The sequence below is a fragment of the Anolis sagrei genome, chromosome 6, assembly GCF_037176765.1.
Source record: "Anolis sagrei isolate rAnoSag1 chromosome 6, rAnoSag1.mat, whole genome shotgun sequence".
NCBI classification, from domain to species: Eukaryota; Metazoa; Chordata; class Lepidosauria; order Squamata; family Dactyloidae; genus Anolis; species Anolis sagrei.
Window position 1 is genome coordinate 14,420,004 of NC_090026.1, and position 13,381 is coordinate 14,433,384.

The following is a 13,381-nucleotide window of genomic DNA, read 5'->3' on the forward strand; positions in this document are numbered from 1 at the left end:
AGAAGCATCAATTTCCCAGATACAACAGTGTTCCTTGGGTTCCTAAAGAGTTCCTAAAGCATTTGGGAGCCACAAATCAGCTCTCTAGGCTGGCTTCTGGCTCTGGGAAGCAGTTCTCTCCAACTGCCCCTGTTAGTCCTCACTCATTTCTTGATCTTCTCTCTCATTGCAGCCAGTTCTACCTCACACGGCCGTGTGCCTGGTGTGCGGGGAAGCCGGGAAAGAGGATACAGTGGAGAGTGAAGAGGAGAAGTTCAACCTCTCGCTCATGGAGTGTACCATCTGCAATGAGATTGTGCATCCAGGCTGTTTGAAGGTGAGCTGGCAGACAGAGGAGAGGGGGGGTGTTGATTGTTATGCTCTTGTGCTTCAACTATGCCTCCTGTTCCTCTTTCCAGATGGGGACTGCTGAAGGAGTGATCAACAATGAGATTCCAAACTGCTGGGAATGTCCAAAGTGCAAGAGAGAAGGCAAATCCATGAAAGTACGTGGATGTGGGGCAGGAATGCCAGGAGCAGAGGGGTGGTGCTGCAAAAGGCCAACCATGAAGGGATGGAGAGCAGTGGGGGGAACCATGCAAGGGTCTCATTTCTTGAATACTAGAAAAATTGAAAGACAAGATTTCTTGCTCAGTGACTTCATTATTTGTTTCCACATTAGACATAGGCTCCATCTCTCCCCTTCCCAAATATACTAGCTAGAAACAGGATTTTCAAAATTCCTATTGTTCTCAGTGTTGTAATGCAGAAAAGTAAAATAGTAAAGAGTAGAGACATCAAACTGGCAATGAAGATCCGCATAGTTAAGCAATGGTATTCCCCATAGTAACATATCGATGCGAGAGCTGGATCGTAAGGAAAGCTGAGCGAAGGAAGAGAGACGCTTTTGAGCTATGATGTTGGAGGAAAATTCTGAGAGTGCCTTGGACCATGAGAAGATCCAACCAGTCCATACTCCAGGAAATAATGACTGATTGCTCACAGGAGGGAAGGATATTAGCGGCAAAGAGGAAGTACTTTGGCCACATTGTGAGAAGACAGGAAAGTTTGGGGAAGAATAATGATGGGGAAAATGGAAGACAAAAGGAAGAGGTGCCGACCAAGGGCAAGATAGATGGATGTTATACTTGAAGTGACTGGCTTGACCTTGAAGGAGCTGAGGGTGGCCACGGCCAGCAGGGAACTCTGGCGTAGGCTAATCTATGAGGTCATGAAGAGTTAGAAGTGACTGAACGAATAAACAACAACAAAACTTTTCCAAACACTAGAAAATGTCTGAGTTGTTCAAACAAAAACACATCCTTACAATAAAAATAAAGGATTTATAGCACTATTTTTGACAGCCAGGTCTGACCCAGTGTACATAGTTTTATATCTCTGTTGCAGTTGTTACTTTTGTTTTGCTTCACACAAAGCTGATCTGGCAGCCTCTCTCTCACCTCAACAGTTCCTTTAGAATTTCTCTGTCTTGGAATTCCCTTTCCCACATTTTCATGGTTATGGGGGCAGCAGGGTGGTGGGAGGGCAGTCTTGCTCAAATACCTTTATGCCTCAGGCCTGCTTGTTAGTTATGGAAACATGCGTGCATGTGCTGATGTCTCTGTTTGCCTTCCATCCTCTTGCGCTCAGGACTCAAGTGATGGCACAGGGAAGCGGCGCTCTGACAATGGGGAAGATGGTGTCCGATGGAAGCTGACAGATGAACCCGCTCAGAACAAGAAGAAGTTGGCACCCGCCCCTCCTCTATCCCAACCGCCCTCTGAGGAGACTCAGGGTGGAGCCCACAAGCGCAAGAAGGAGAAGGAGCTGCCGCCCCCAGACACGGGACCCAAAAAAAAGGTGAGGGAGGAGACTGGAATGATGGAAAAATCCCTCTAGACCAGTGGCTAGAGTTTTTAATACTGGTAGCCAGATTTTGTTCATTTTCATGGTTTCCTCCTTTCTGTTGATTTTGTCCACAAGCTTGTGGATTTCAGTGGCTTCTCTGTGTAGTCTGATATGGTGGTTGTTAGAGCAGTCCAGCATTTCTGTGTTTTCAAGTAATATGCTGTGTCCAGGTTGGTTCATCAGGTGCTCTGCTATGGCTGACTTCTCTTTCGTGTTCCTTGATTCATGTTTGGGTGCTGCGTTATACATTCAAAGGACTCGTGAAAGATGGCCATACAAAGAGACTATATGTCCATCTTTCATGAGTCCTTTGATTGCATTTTCCTGCATTGCGGGGGTGAGACTAGAGGGCCCTCATGGTCTCTTCTAACTCTGTGATTCTATGATTCTACCTCAGTACTTTCCCATCTTTCAAGAATCTATGGTCTGAACTCTCTAAATTCGTTTAGTTCTTAGTAGGGAGATCCTGGCTTTCAAACACATTCTGCTCAGTCACCATCATTTCTCATTTTTCTTTCTTTCAGTTAAAAGGCACGCGGGAAAAGCATCTGAAGAAGGTGAGTGTGGTGTGTTTTATCACTTGGCATAATACAGTCAATGGACTGGGGAACTCAGTTTGAGAGGGTCTGACCTGATGGTTGGTAAACTTGCCTAGCCCAGGCAAAGTCTGTCCTCCCAATATTCTTCCACAACATGACTGAGAAATGCACCTGATCAACATCAATACATGACATGTTCATCAATATGGTTCTTGTAAGAAATTGCTGCCTTGTATGCCAAGCCTCCTCAGCTTTGTCCTCCCTCCAGGTGAGTTGGATGATAGGCTACAGCACCCACATAGGGCATGGTAGTGCATAATTGGAGTTGCAAAGGGCCATAGTTGGGGAAGATATCCTGAGCCTTTCTCAGTACTGTTGCTGGACTCTGCAGACAGGTTTTTGTGTAATTTAGTGACCTGCCATATCTGTATCTTACTATTGTGGGTATGTCTTGTTTCTTCTCTGTTTGGACTCACATCTTTGCTTGGGCCTCCTCCTCCTCCTCCCTTCCCCCTCTTCTCTGCCCCAAATCGCAGGCCGCTGAGCAGCCCTCTGATGGGAACAAATTGCAGTCCATGCAGACCTGGAGCCGCATGGGCAGCGGGGATTTTGAGGTGAAGGGGTCCATCTCCCACCCATCCATCCACTTGAGCCAGATCACAGCTGGTGACTTAGAGGTAAGAGACATGACAGGAGGAGTCATTGCCTCTTTCAATGTTGCACAAGGGAAGTGAGTGGCTGGCAGCTCAGGGTGGAAAATCTGTGGCCCTCCAATTTTTTTGGATTACACTGCTCAAAGTCCCATCTGCATCATGGGCCTTCAAACTGTCACCAAATGTTGCTGTAAAACTATCATTTCTTCAAATATATAACAAGCATATGGGCTGATAGACATCTTTGGAACAATGTTACTTTTTTCCCAATACAACTCTCAGAATATGGGGCCAGCATGGAGTTGTCTTAAAAGCACTGTATATAATCAAGTATAAGCTGACCGAATATAAGCCGTGGCAGCTCATTTTACCCCAAAAAACCTGGGAAAATGTATTAACTCAAGTATAAGCTGAGGGTGGGAAATGCAGCAGCTACTGGTAAATTCCAAATTAAAATAGATACCAATAAAATTACATTAATTGAGGCATCAGGAGGTGAAATGTTTTTGAATATTTACATAAACCTGTAATTTCATATAAGCCTGTCCAATCTGATTAAACCATTATAACCTTCTTCAATGTAAATGTGCTTACGTATTCTTCCAATAATAATAGAGTAAATAATGTAAATGTAATAATAATAGAGTAAAATAATAAATGTAATAGTAATAATAGAGTAAAATAATAAATGTAATAATAATAATAAAATAGTAAAATAATAAATAACCTTAATTTGAGTATAAGCCAAGGGAGGCCTTTTCAGCCTTAAAAAAGGGCTAAAATCTTGTCTTAATATGGTATCTATATCATGCTCATATAATGCATAGAGATGTGACACAATAGCATTGTTTTTCTCCCTTTGTGCTTCACTAATATTTACTTTTAGCCACCAGGTGGGGCTGTAGTCAAGCAATACGGATTGTTTGCAACTTTGGATATTTTTTGGGGATGATGCTGTACTCAGTAAAGATTCTTCCTTGGGTTCTGTAGTTCAACCATGGGTATAGGTTGTTGTTTTTTTAAAGTCCTCATAAAACAATGTCATTTTTTCATCCTGAACATTTATTTGATTTATAGCTTTGTCCCACCTCAAAACCACAAGGCAGGTAACGTTGTATTGAAAACATTATAAGCTCCTTACAAATACTAACCCTTAACATTCACTCTGTTCTATTCCTGGCTGCTGGTTTTTCTTTTTTTCAAAGATTGTCCACTGCTTCCAGAAGATGTCTAGCAATGTGATCTGATGAGTTTCCCAGGAATTGATTCAGAAATATCTTGCGTTTCAACTGTATTCTCAGCAGGGTGGCTTACAGACGATAATCTAAAACAAAACACAAATACAATTGAAATGATCAGGAAAATATTTTTTTTCAAAACAGAGCAGATAGAAAGGAAAACTGTCAGCCCTCTATATTTGCGGGTTTGACTTTTGTGGATTTTATTATTTGTGGATTTGGTTTAAAATGTTCTGCCTAGTGAAACTAAAGTCAACTAGTTGATCATGGAGTCATGCTAGAGGACCTAGAGAGAACACCCACTTGGAACATAGGTCCTCTAATGCAGTTCTGTGGTTAACTTCCAATGGACGTTGCCCATAGAGTTGTGCTGGAAAAACCTAGATGTTCGTATAGAGGTGCTCTCTCAGGTAAAACTCATGGTTTTTCATTTCCACCAGGGCCTGTGTCCCTTACCACAGGGAATGTGTGGGGTGACTATAATTCAATCAAATTCTACTTTAATATTGCCAAGGAAAGCCACTTCTATCTGGTGCTGATAACAATGGCAATGGAGATATCTGATAGTTGGATTTTTGGTCATATTATCAATGCATATTGTCTCTGGAAGCGGGTCCATCTGCATCTCAGGACCTCTACCACAGATTTTAACAGCTAGATACATTCATGTAGGAACTGACACCATTCCTGTCCTTGAGACCTTCACAATAGAAAAATAGCAATTTGAATTACCCCCAGAAATATACCGGCACCCAGTGAAGGACTCCTAATCGATTCTAACTGCCCCAATTTGTATCCTGAATCAGCTGGGATTTCGGCATTTCCTAGACAAACCTGCATATAACCCACGTACAGTAATCTAACATTGTACATTATTAAGGCATGAATAATTCTGACCAGATCATAGTGATCACAGACTTGGGGGAACATAAATTTGACTGATTTTGGAATATTTTATTTAATCCTGGGGTTCCTTCTATGACTTGGTTGTATGTCTTTCGCATATTGGGGACAAAACAGATAGAAACTGAAGTTTATATGAGCAGACAAAATGCATCAAACTTAAGGAATTCTCATCCTGTAGTCAGTATTGTCTTAAAATGAATAGCTTAAAATGAATTAGAATTACCTGCTGAAGGAGACTTGTTTGGCTCTGACTCTTTTCTCTTTACACAAGAAAGCAAATCTATAATTCATACAATGGGAACAGTTAAATAACCCCCAAAGGAATATTTAAATATGTACCGTAACCCCATTTTTTTCAAGTTTCACAGAAAAAATGAGAAGAAATGGGGGGGGGGGGCTTTTTCTGTTTTCCCTCTTCCCCGGATATCTCCAGTTGCAGTCCAACAACATCTGGAGAGTCATACGTTCCCCTTCCTTGTTTAATCATTCTCAAAGATCATTCAGTTAAACAATCCCTTTCTTTGACTGTGAGTCTTTCCTTTCCTCTCAGAAACCGAAGGTCCCGCCAGGCCCTTTGGAGTCCTCAGTCCAGTCAGACAAGTCCCACCAGAGGGAGAAGCTGGAGCGTTTCAAGCAGATGTGCCAGATGCTGGAGCGGGTGAAAAACAGCAGTAGTTCTAGTTCCAGTTCGGACTCGGACTCTGATACGGACTCTCGGGGCTCAGATGGCTCTAGCGGAGGGGTGTCGAGCCGAGCGGCCTCGCCAGCCACCCGCTCCCAGCGCCTGGCTGCCTTGGGCTTCAGCGCCAGCGAGGAAGATGAGGAAGACGAAGAGGAGGAAGAAGAGGGTGGAAGGCGCAACGGTGGTTCGGAGACGGCACGGAATGGCAAGCAGCCCAAAGCTCGGGGGAACTCTCAGGAGAAAGAGAACAATCATCGTCCGTCCAGCCGAGGGAGCGAGCGGGCTAAGCAGCAGGCGGGCGGGCGCAAGACAGGCCGTCCTGCTGGGCAGACGGGGCTCCGCATGGTGGCCCGGACTCAGTTCCTCAACTGGCCTCTGGTGCCCTCCCCTCCTAAGCCCCTACTGCAGCTGGAGCGGCACGTGGTCCGACCTCCCCCCGACAGCCCTGAACCCGACTCCCTTCCTTTGGATAGCGGCTCCGACCACATCATGCAGCGGGACATTTGGTTGGCGGTCTTCCAATACCTCAGCTATCGGGAGCTGTGCGTCTGCATGAGGGTGTGCCGAACGTGGAGCCGTTGGTGAGTAGCACGCTCGCATCCAGGGAAGGGATGGTAGGCGCCTCCTCTGTCCCACCTCTGTAGAAGCAGGAATGGGTGGCACTGGGGAGCATCAGAAAGGAGGGAGCAGGTGTGCTGTAGCATTTCTTCCCAACCATTTTCCCCTGAGAATGGTTCTGCATCAATGTTTTCTCTGGCTCATGTTTCCTAGAGCTGATTTATTACCAGTTTCTACCTGTCCAGCAAGATATAAGCTGAGTACATTTGTGCACACTGTTGGGACAAACTTCCCTACAATTAGCAGAGCACCCAAAAACAAACAGGATACAAAAGTTGAGCATTTGCTCACAGGAAGCAAAGCGTGAATTGCCGTGTGATGTGGCGGTAAAGAATTTAGAGCTTGGGCAGGCAAAGATGCAGAGTCCAATCTTTTAAAAAGCACCAAAGGTTTATTTACAATAATAAAGAACTAACTGCATTACTTCATGGTAAAGAACTGGGTCTGAGCTACTTTAACACCCATTGATTCTAAGGTTTCAGAGAGGGGGAAAACACCAATCACTACATCTCTCTGACACACACACGTAGAGAAATCTCAAAGCACACAGCACATACTCAGATGTAAGAAAACAGAAGTCAGATTCAAAAAGATTGGCAGAAGAGTATCCATTCTACACAACCAATCAGAATGAGAGCAGAAACAAAAGAGAGAAGAAAAAGATATATTCCCAACTGTCATTCAACAGACATGGGGAAAGGAAATTTTCAGTCTATTGTCGAAGGCTTTCATGGCCAGAATCACTGGGTTGTTGTAGGTTTTTTCGGGCTATATGGCCATGTTCTAGAGGCATTCTCTCTTGATGTTTCACCTGCATCTATGGCAAGCATCCTCAGAGGTAGTACTCAAAGGTAATAAACTTTTTGAGATTTTTAAAGATTGAACTCTGCATCTTTGCCCGCCCTCACTACCTTTGAGGATGCTTGCCATAGATGCAGGCGAAATGTCAGGAGATAATGCCTCTAGAACATGGACATATAGCCCGAAAAAACCAACAATAACCCAATTTTAAGTCTATTCTAAACTAACTAAACTGTTCCTCATTGAGAACTTGAAACTTGTGTAATGTAGGGTTGAATCAGATTGCAAACCCTATGAACAGAGATGATAATAAGAATGAGAGGTGCAAAGGGAGAAAAGTGAGTGATCCCAGCATGAGTGGTTGATTCCATGCTAGCAAACCAAACTTGGGTCTGTGGTGGGTTGAGAGCATGTGTATTGTACAGTTTGTCCAAGTTATTGCTCAGCACTCTACATCTGCATGTTTAACCTTTATGGATTCAATTTATTATATTCTTTCTGTCAGGTCAGTGGTTCTCAACCTGTGGGTCCCCAGATGTTTTGGCCTTCAACTCCCAGAAATCCTAACAGCTGGTAAACTGGCCGGGATTTTTGGGAGTTGTAGACCAAAACACCTGGGGACCCACAGGTTGAGAACCACTGGTCTAGGTTCTCCGGGCAGGGGTTGACCATAGATTCACCTTGGAGAACCTAGAGATTCCTAGAGAAGTGTTCTCAGGCAAAAAAAAAAAAAGTATTTTCATTTGTGGTTTTTTCCATTTGCATGTGGGTCCTGCCCTCTCATCTCTGTAAAAGTGAAGGGCCTTGTGTTTATCAAAGAACTCTTGGGAATCCATGAAGGGGTGTAAAATCCAGAAAAGGAACTAGGTTGGTAGCTATTAATAACAACAGCAGAACCAATAATTCATTTATATGCCACGATTTACTTCATAGTGGACTACAGGCAGTTTACAAAATATTAATGTTGATCAATGTGTGTAAATATATACAGAAGTCATGCTTATCCAACATAAACGGGCCGGCAGAATGTTGGATAAGTAAAAATATTGAATAAGAAGAAGAGATTAAGGAAAAGCCTATTTAACATCAAATTTGCTTGAAGTCCCCAACATCTGGGCTTATCATCTGTCCCCTACTAGGCAGAGAGTCTTCTCGGTTGTAGCCCCTTATTTATGGAATGCCTTGCCAGTTGAAACCCGATCTATCCGAGACCTACTTGCTTTTCGGAAAGCCTGTAAAACCTTTTTCTTCCGACAAGCTTTTGATGGGTGAATAACTCGGGACTATGTCTGTTCTTGTTTTTATTGTATTTTAAAGTTAATTGTATTGTTTTAATCTATTGCTGTAAAGCGCTCTGAGCTAAATTGGGAGTAGCGGTATACAAGTCAAATAAAAAAATAAATAAAATAAAATTACATTATGATTTTACAAATTAAGCACCAAAACATTATGTTTTACAACAAATTGACAGAAAAAGCAGTTCAGTACACAATAAAGTTATGTAGTAATTACTGTATTTACGAATTTAGCACCAAAAATGTATTGAAACAGCTGTGTATTTGGGCAGGAGGGAGAATGCATTGGATAATGCAGAATGTTGGATGAGCAAAGGTTGGATAAGCAAGACTCTACTGCATATAAAAGTTATTTTGAAGTGCAGTTTTCACAGTGGAGTGAAAGCCTTTTAAAGTCCATTAAAAGCAGAAGAAACACGTTAAACTATTAAAAGCCCATTGCAATTGGTTCCTAGAAATCGGGACAGAAAAGCTTTCCATTTGCCAGAAGAACAGAGTCACTCTCATTTCCTTATGGTAAAACATATTGCATGGCATCTAGACAACCAGATTGACTACAATAGAATTTATGTGGAGTTATTGCACCTTTTTCTCCCCAGCTTGATTCCACCAAATGCCCCTTGATGTAGGTTTGTGTGAAAACTGGTGTCTGGCTTAAGGGCATCATGCTTGGTTGTGACTCAGCTGGATGTGTGCCTGGTCACTTGGTCTTTGGAGGTTTTGGAAAAGGGTTTTCTATAGAGTAGAATCACTGTTGCACCAGGTAGCCGTTTTCAGAGAAGGCTAGTAACAAGAGCAGGTAGTACTTAAGAGATTTGGGAAAGGGTGGGGAGATGATGATGATGATGATGATGATGATGATGATGATGATGATGATAACAACTTTATTTATACCCTGCCTCCATCTTCCCAGAGAGGACTCAGGGCGGCTAACATGAGGCCAAGCCCAAAGATACAATACAGCAAAATAAAATAAAATACAAAACAACAAAACTGACAACACAATAAAATAAATAAATTTATTTATTTACTTATTTATTTGCTTTATTTATATACCACTTTTCTCAGCCCTCAGGCGACTCAATAAACAAGATAAAATAAACAGCGCAAAACATTTTGTTTTGCATGTGGAAACAAAGTCTTAACAGCAACAATGGCAAATTTATCCACTTTTAATATTTATTATTCTTAATTGTTTCAATTGTAACCTTTTCTTTTTCCAGCCCTGGAACTGGGTGGGTGGCAAAAGTTTAGAGAGATACAGTTCAAAAAGGTTATCAATGAAAACATATAAAAATTTAAAATGTAACCAAACTATAAGTAGATCCAAAATGTATTCATTAAAAAGCAAGAAGGGGAAAAAGCATGACCCAAACAATTACCATCCGGTCAGTCTCATTAGTACCAGGCAAAATTCTGGAAAAGATAATTAAGGAAGTGGTCTACAAACACTTAGAAATGAATGCAGTAATTGCTTATTGTCAACAAAGATTTATCAAAAACAAGTCATGTCAGACTAATCTGATCTTTTTTTCAATAGAGTTACAAGCTGGGTAGATGCAGGGAATGCCGTGGTAGTAGTGTATCTGGATTTCAGTAAGGCCTTTGACTAGGTCCCCCATGACCTTGTCAAACTAGTCAGATGTGGGCTAGGCAAACATGTTTGTTTTTTTTTTCCCATGTCAGGAGCAACTTGAGAAACTTCAAGTCGCTTCTGGCTTGAGAAAATTGGCCGTCTTTAAGGACATTGACCGGGGAAACCCAGATGTTTTCCCATTCTGTGGGAGGCTTCTCTCATGTCCCCGCATGAGAAGCTGGAGCTGACAGGTAGGAGCTCACTCTACTCCCTGGATTCGAACCCCCACCCTTTCGGTCTGCAGTCCTGCAGGCACAAGGGTTTAACCCATTGTGCCACTGGGGGCTCCTATCAAACATGCTAATGAAGGGGCATCATATGAGAAGGGCAGCCAGCTAAGGCTCCAGGAGCTGACCGCCTCATATGTGAGAATATGGTTCTTCCTGTTCAAATTCTTTCTACTTTCTGCAGCTACCCATCAATCCAATGTCCTGTTGGATTATAAAGTGCATATTCTGCAGCCCTCATGTGCTGCTTGGGGGTGTTGTCCCATGCATTTGGGTTGCTTTTTGCTTCAGGAAGGCTGATCTATGCTCGGTTTCCAGCTTAGATCGACACATTTGATGCCAATGTTCTTATTTAGCAATGCAAAGACCTGTTGTGGAAAGCATGATTCGAGGATAGCGCTGCTGTGCAATCTTAGCATAGAAATGCAAAGCTGGGGGTGTGTGTGAAACAATTCCCACTTGGTGGCTGCCTAAAATATTTGCAGTAGTTGCCTTTGGGGCCACCGTACTGTGCAAAACAGTGAACTATGTAGATGTTGGCAGAAGAGATTTTCTTCATACCACTTCATAAAAGTCCCACAGCCCTTAAGGGCAAGCAGCTGTGCATTAATGACTTAGAGTAGCTTCTTTCTCATCTATATGTTGGAGTAAGAATTCTTTGACATCGTCACTGTCAAAATCTAAAAATAGACTTCCTCCTCCTCCCTGTTTTGGTTCTTTTTACTGAGCAGGAAACATCTGCCCTGTGGGAGCCCTCCACGCCCTTCAACAACTGTGAACTGAACTCACTTGAATATTTTGATGCTGCAACAATACTACTGCTTTCTTCCCATGCAGCAGAAGAAAAATCAGTCTCTTATAATTATTCTAAACACTGTGTGGAATTGTTTTGTCTCTTCCTTTTACAAACAAAAGCACCATTATGGAAGAAGAGCAATATCATTTTGGGTTGTTGTAGGTTTTTTCAGGCTATATGGCCATGTTCTAGAGGCATTCTCTCCTGAAGTTTCGCCTGCATCTATAGCAAGCATCCTCAGAGGTAGTGAGGACCTCACTACCTCTGAGGATGCTTGCCATAGATGCAGGTGAAACGTCAGGAGAGAATGCCTCTAAAACATGGCCATATAGCCCGAAAAAAACTACAGCAACCCAGTGATTCCGGCCATGAAAGCCTTCAACAATACAATATCATTTTGACTTGATATCCCTCTTTTCTCCCAAAAAGAGACTGAAAGTAGCTCAAACATGGATTAAAACAGATGTGCACATAGAAAGAGATTATGATAAAGCTGCTTTTGAAAAGAGAATAAAATATGCTCTTAAAATGTTACTAATTTGGAACAATTTAAAAGCATTTAAAGCCAGAGCTTTCCAAACTGTGTGTCGCGACATGTTCGTGTGTCGGTTGAAGTGTGTAGGTGTGTCATGGAAAAGAAACAAAAATTGATTTAAAAAAATTGGGAATATATGTCACAAATCATAGCAATGACTTTAAGGAATTTTCTTTGAAATTGCTAGAATGGAATATGTTGTATCTCCATACATTTCGTTATTATAATTTGTGTATGTGTCCATATCTCTTATAAGAGGTTGGTTAATCGCCAGTTTGCTAGTAAAACTCAGTTTGTGTCACGAAATAATGCATATCTAAAAAGTTTGTCACCAACATGAAGTATTTGGAAAGCCCCGATTCAAAGTATCCAGCGAGGGTAGCCCTCCAGATGTTGGTCTGCTTTCCTCCCCATTGCCCATGCTGTCTTGTATTCTGAATATTGAGTGCAATAGTATCTGGAGAGTTGCCTCATTTTGCACCCTTGTTATAACATAATGAACAGACACTTTAAATCAGTGTTTCTCAATCTGTGGGTCAGGACCCCTGGGGGGGTGTCAGAGGGGTCACCAAAGACCATCAGAAAACACAGTATTTTCTGTTGGTCGTGGTGGCTATGTGTGAGACGTTTGGCCCAATTTTAGAGTTGGTGGGATTCAGAATGCTCTTTGATTATAGGTAAACTATAAATCCCAGCAACTACAACTCCCAACTGTCAAAGTTTATTTTCTCCAAACTCCACCAGTATTCACATCTGGACATACTGAGTATTTGTGCCAGGTTTTCTCCAGATCCATCATTGTTTGATTCCACAGTGCTCTCTGGATGAAGGTGAACTACAACTCCAAAACTCAAGGTCAATGCCCACCAAACCCTTCCAGTATTTTATGTTGGTCATGGGAGTTCTGTGTGCCAAGTTTGGTTTAATTCCATTGTTGGTGGAGTTCAGAATGCTCTTTGGTTGTAGGTGAACTATAAATCCCAGCACCTACAACTCCCAAATGACAAAATCAATCCGCGTCCAACCCCACCAAGATTCAAATTTGGGCATTACGATTCATAACAATAGCAAAATTACAGTTGTGAAGTAGCAACAAAAATAATTTTATGGTTGGGGGTCACCACAACATGAGGAACTGTATTAAGGGGTCACGGCATTAGGAAGGTTGAGAACCACTGCTTTAAATTATAGTACAGATTTACTCTCCTCCCTCCTTCCCTCATATGTATATTCTCTCGCATGCTGTCTCTAGCTTACTGAATTGATTGGCTGTTCTTCCTCTTCACCGGTCTCTGCCCCATTCCAGGTGCTGTGACAAGCGGCTTTGGACGCACATTGACCTCAGCCGACGAAAGTCCATCACTCCCTCCATGCTGAGCGGCATCATCCGCCGGCAACCAGCCAGTCTTGACCTTAGCTGGACCAACATTTCCAAGAAACAGCTAATGTGGCTTCTCAACAGGCTACAAGGTACCGTGGAGGAGAAAATGGGTTGTCCAGGCTGTGTGTGTGCTTTATATTCTGAATTTCTCCCAGCATGGAATCCAAGGCGACTTCCAAAAATGCAA

General features: G+C 42.5%; 1 protein-coding gene across 7 annotated transcripts in view; it reads left to right on the forward strand.

Moving 5' to 3' along the window:
• FBXL19 (F-box and leucine rich repeat protein 19) overlaps nt 1-13,381 on the forward strand; it is a 39,685-nt gene that overhangs the window by 14,692 nt on the left and 11,612 nt on the right. For 6 of the 7 annotated variants that reach the window (XR_010910119.1, XM_060780157.2, XM_060780160.2 and 3 more), the window contains 7 exons: nt 173-316; nt 399-485; nt 1,630-1,839; nt 2,412-2,444; nt 2,963-3,103; nt 5,774-6,486; nt 13,120-13,283. Coding sequence is in view for 6 of the 7 variants with exons in the window: in XM_060780157.2 (XP_060636140.2) it covers nt 173-316; nt 399-485; nt 1,630-1,839; nt 2,412-2,444; nt 2,963-3,103; nt 5,774-6,486; nt 13,120-13,283 (1,492 nt within the window). In the remaining variant the exon portion in view is untranslated. The remainder of the gene's footprint in view (nt 1-172; nt 317-398; nt 486-1,629; nt 1,840-2,411; nt 2,445-2,962; nt 3,104-5,773; nt 6,487-13,119; nt 13,284-13,381) is intronic. The other variant, XM_060780164.2, reaches the window with a different exon arrangement.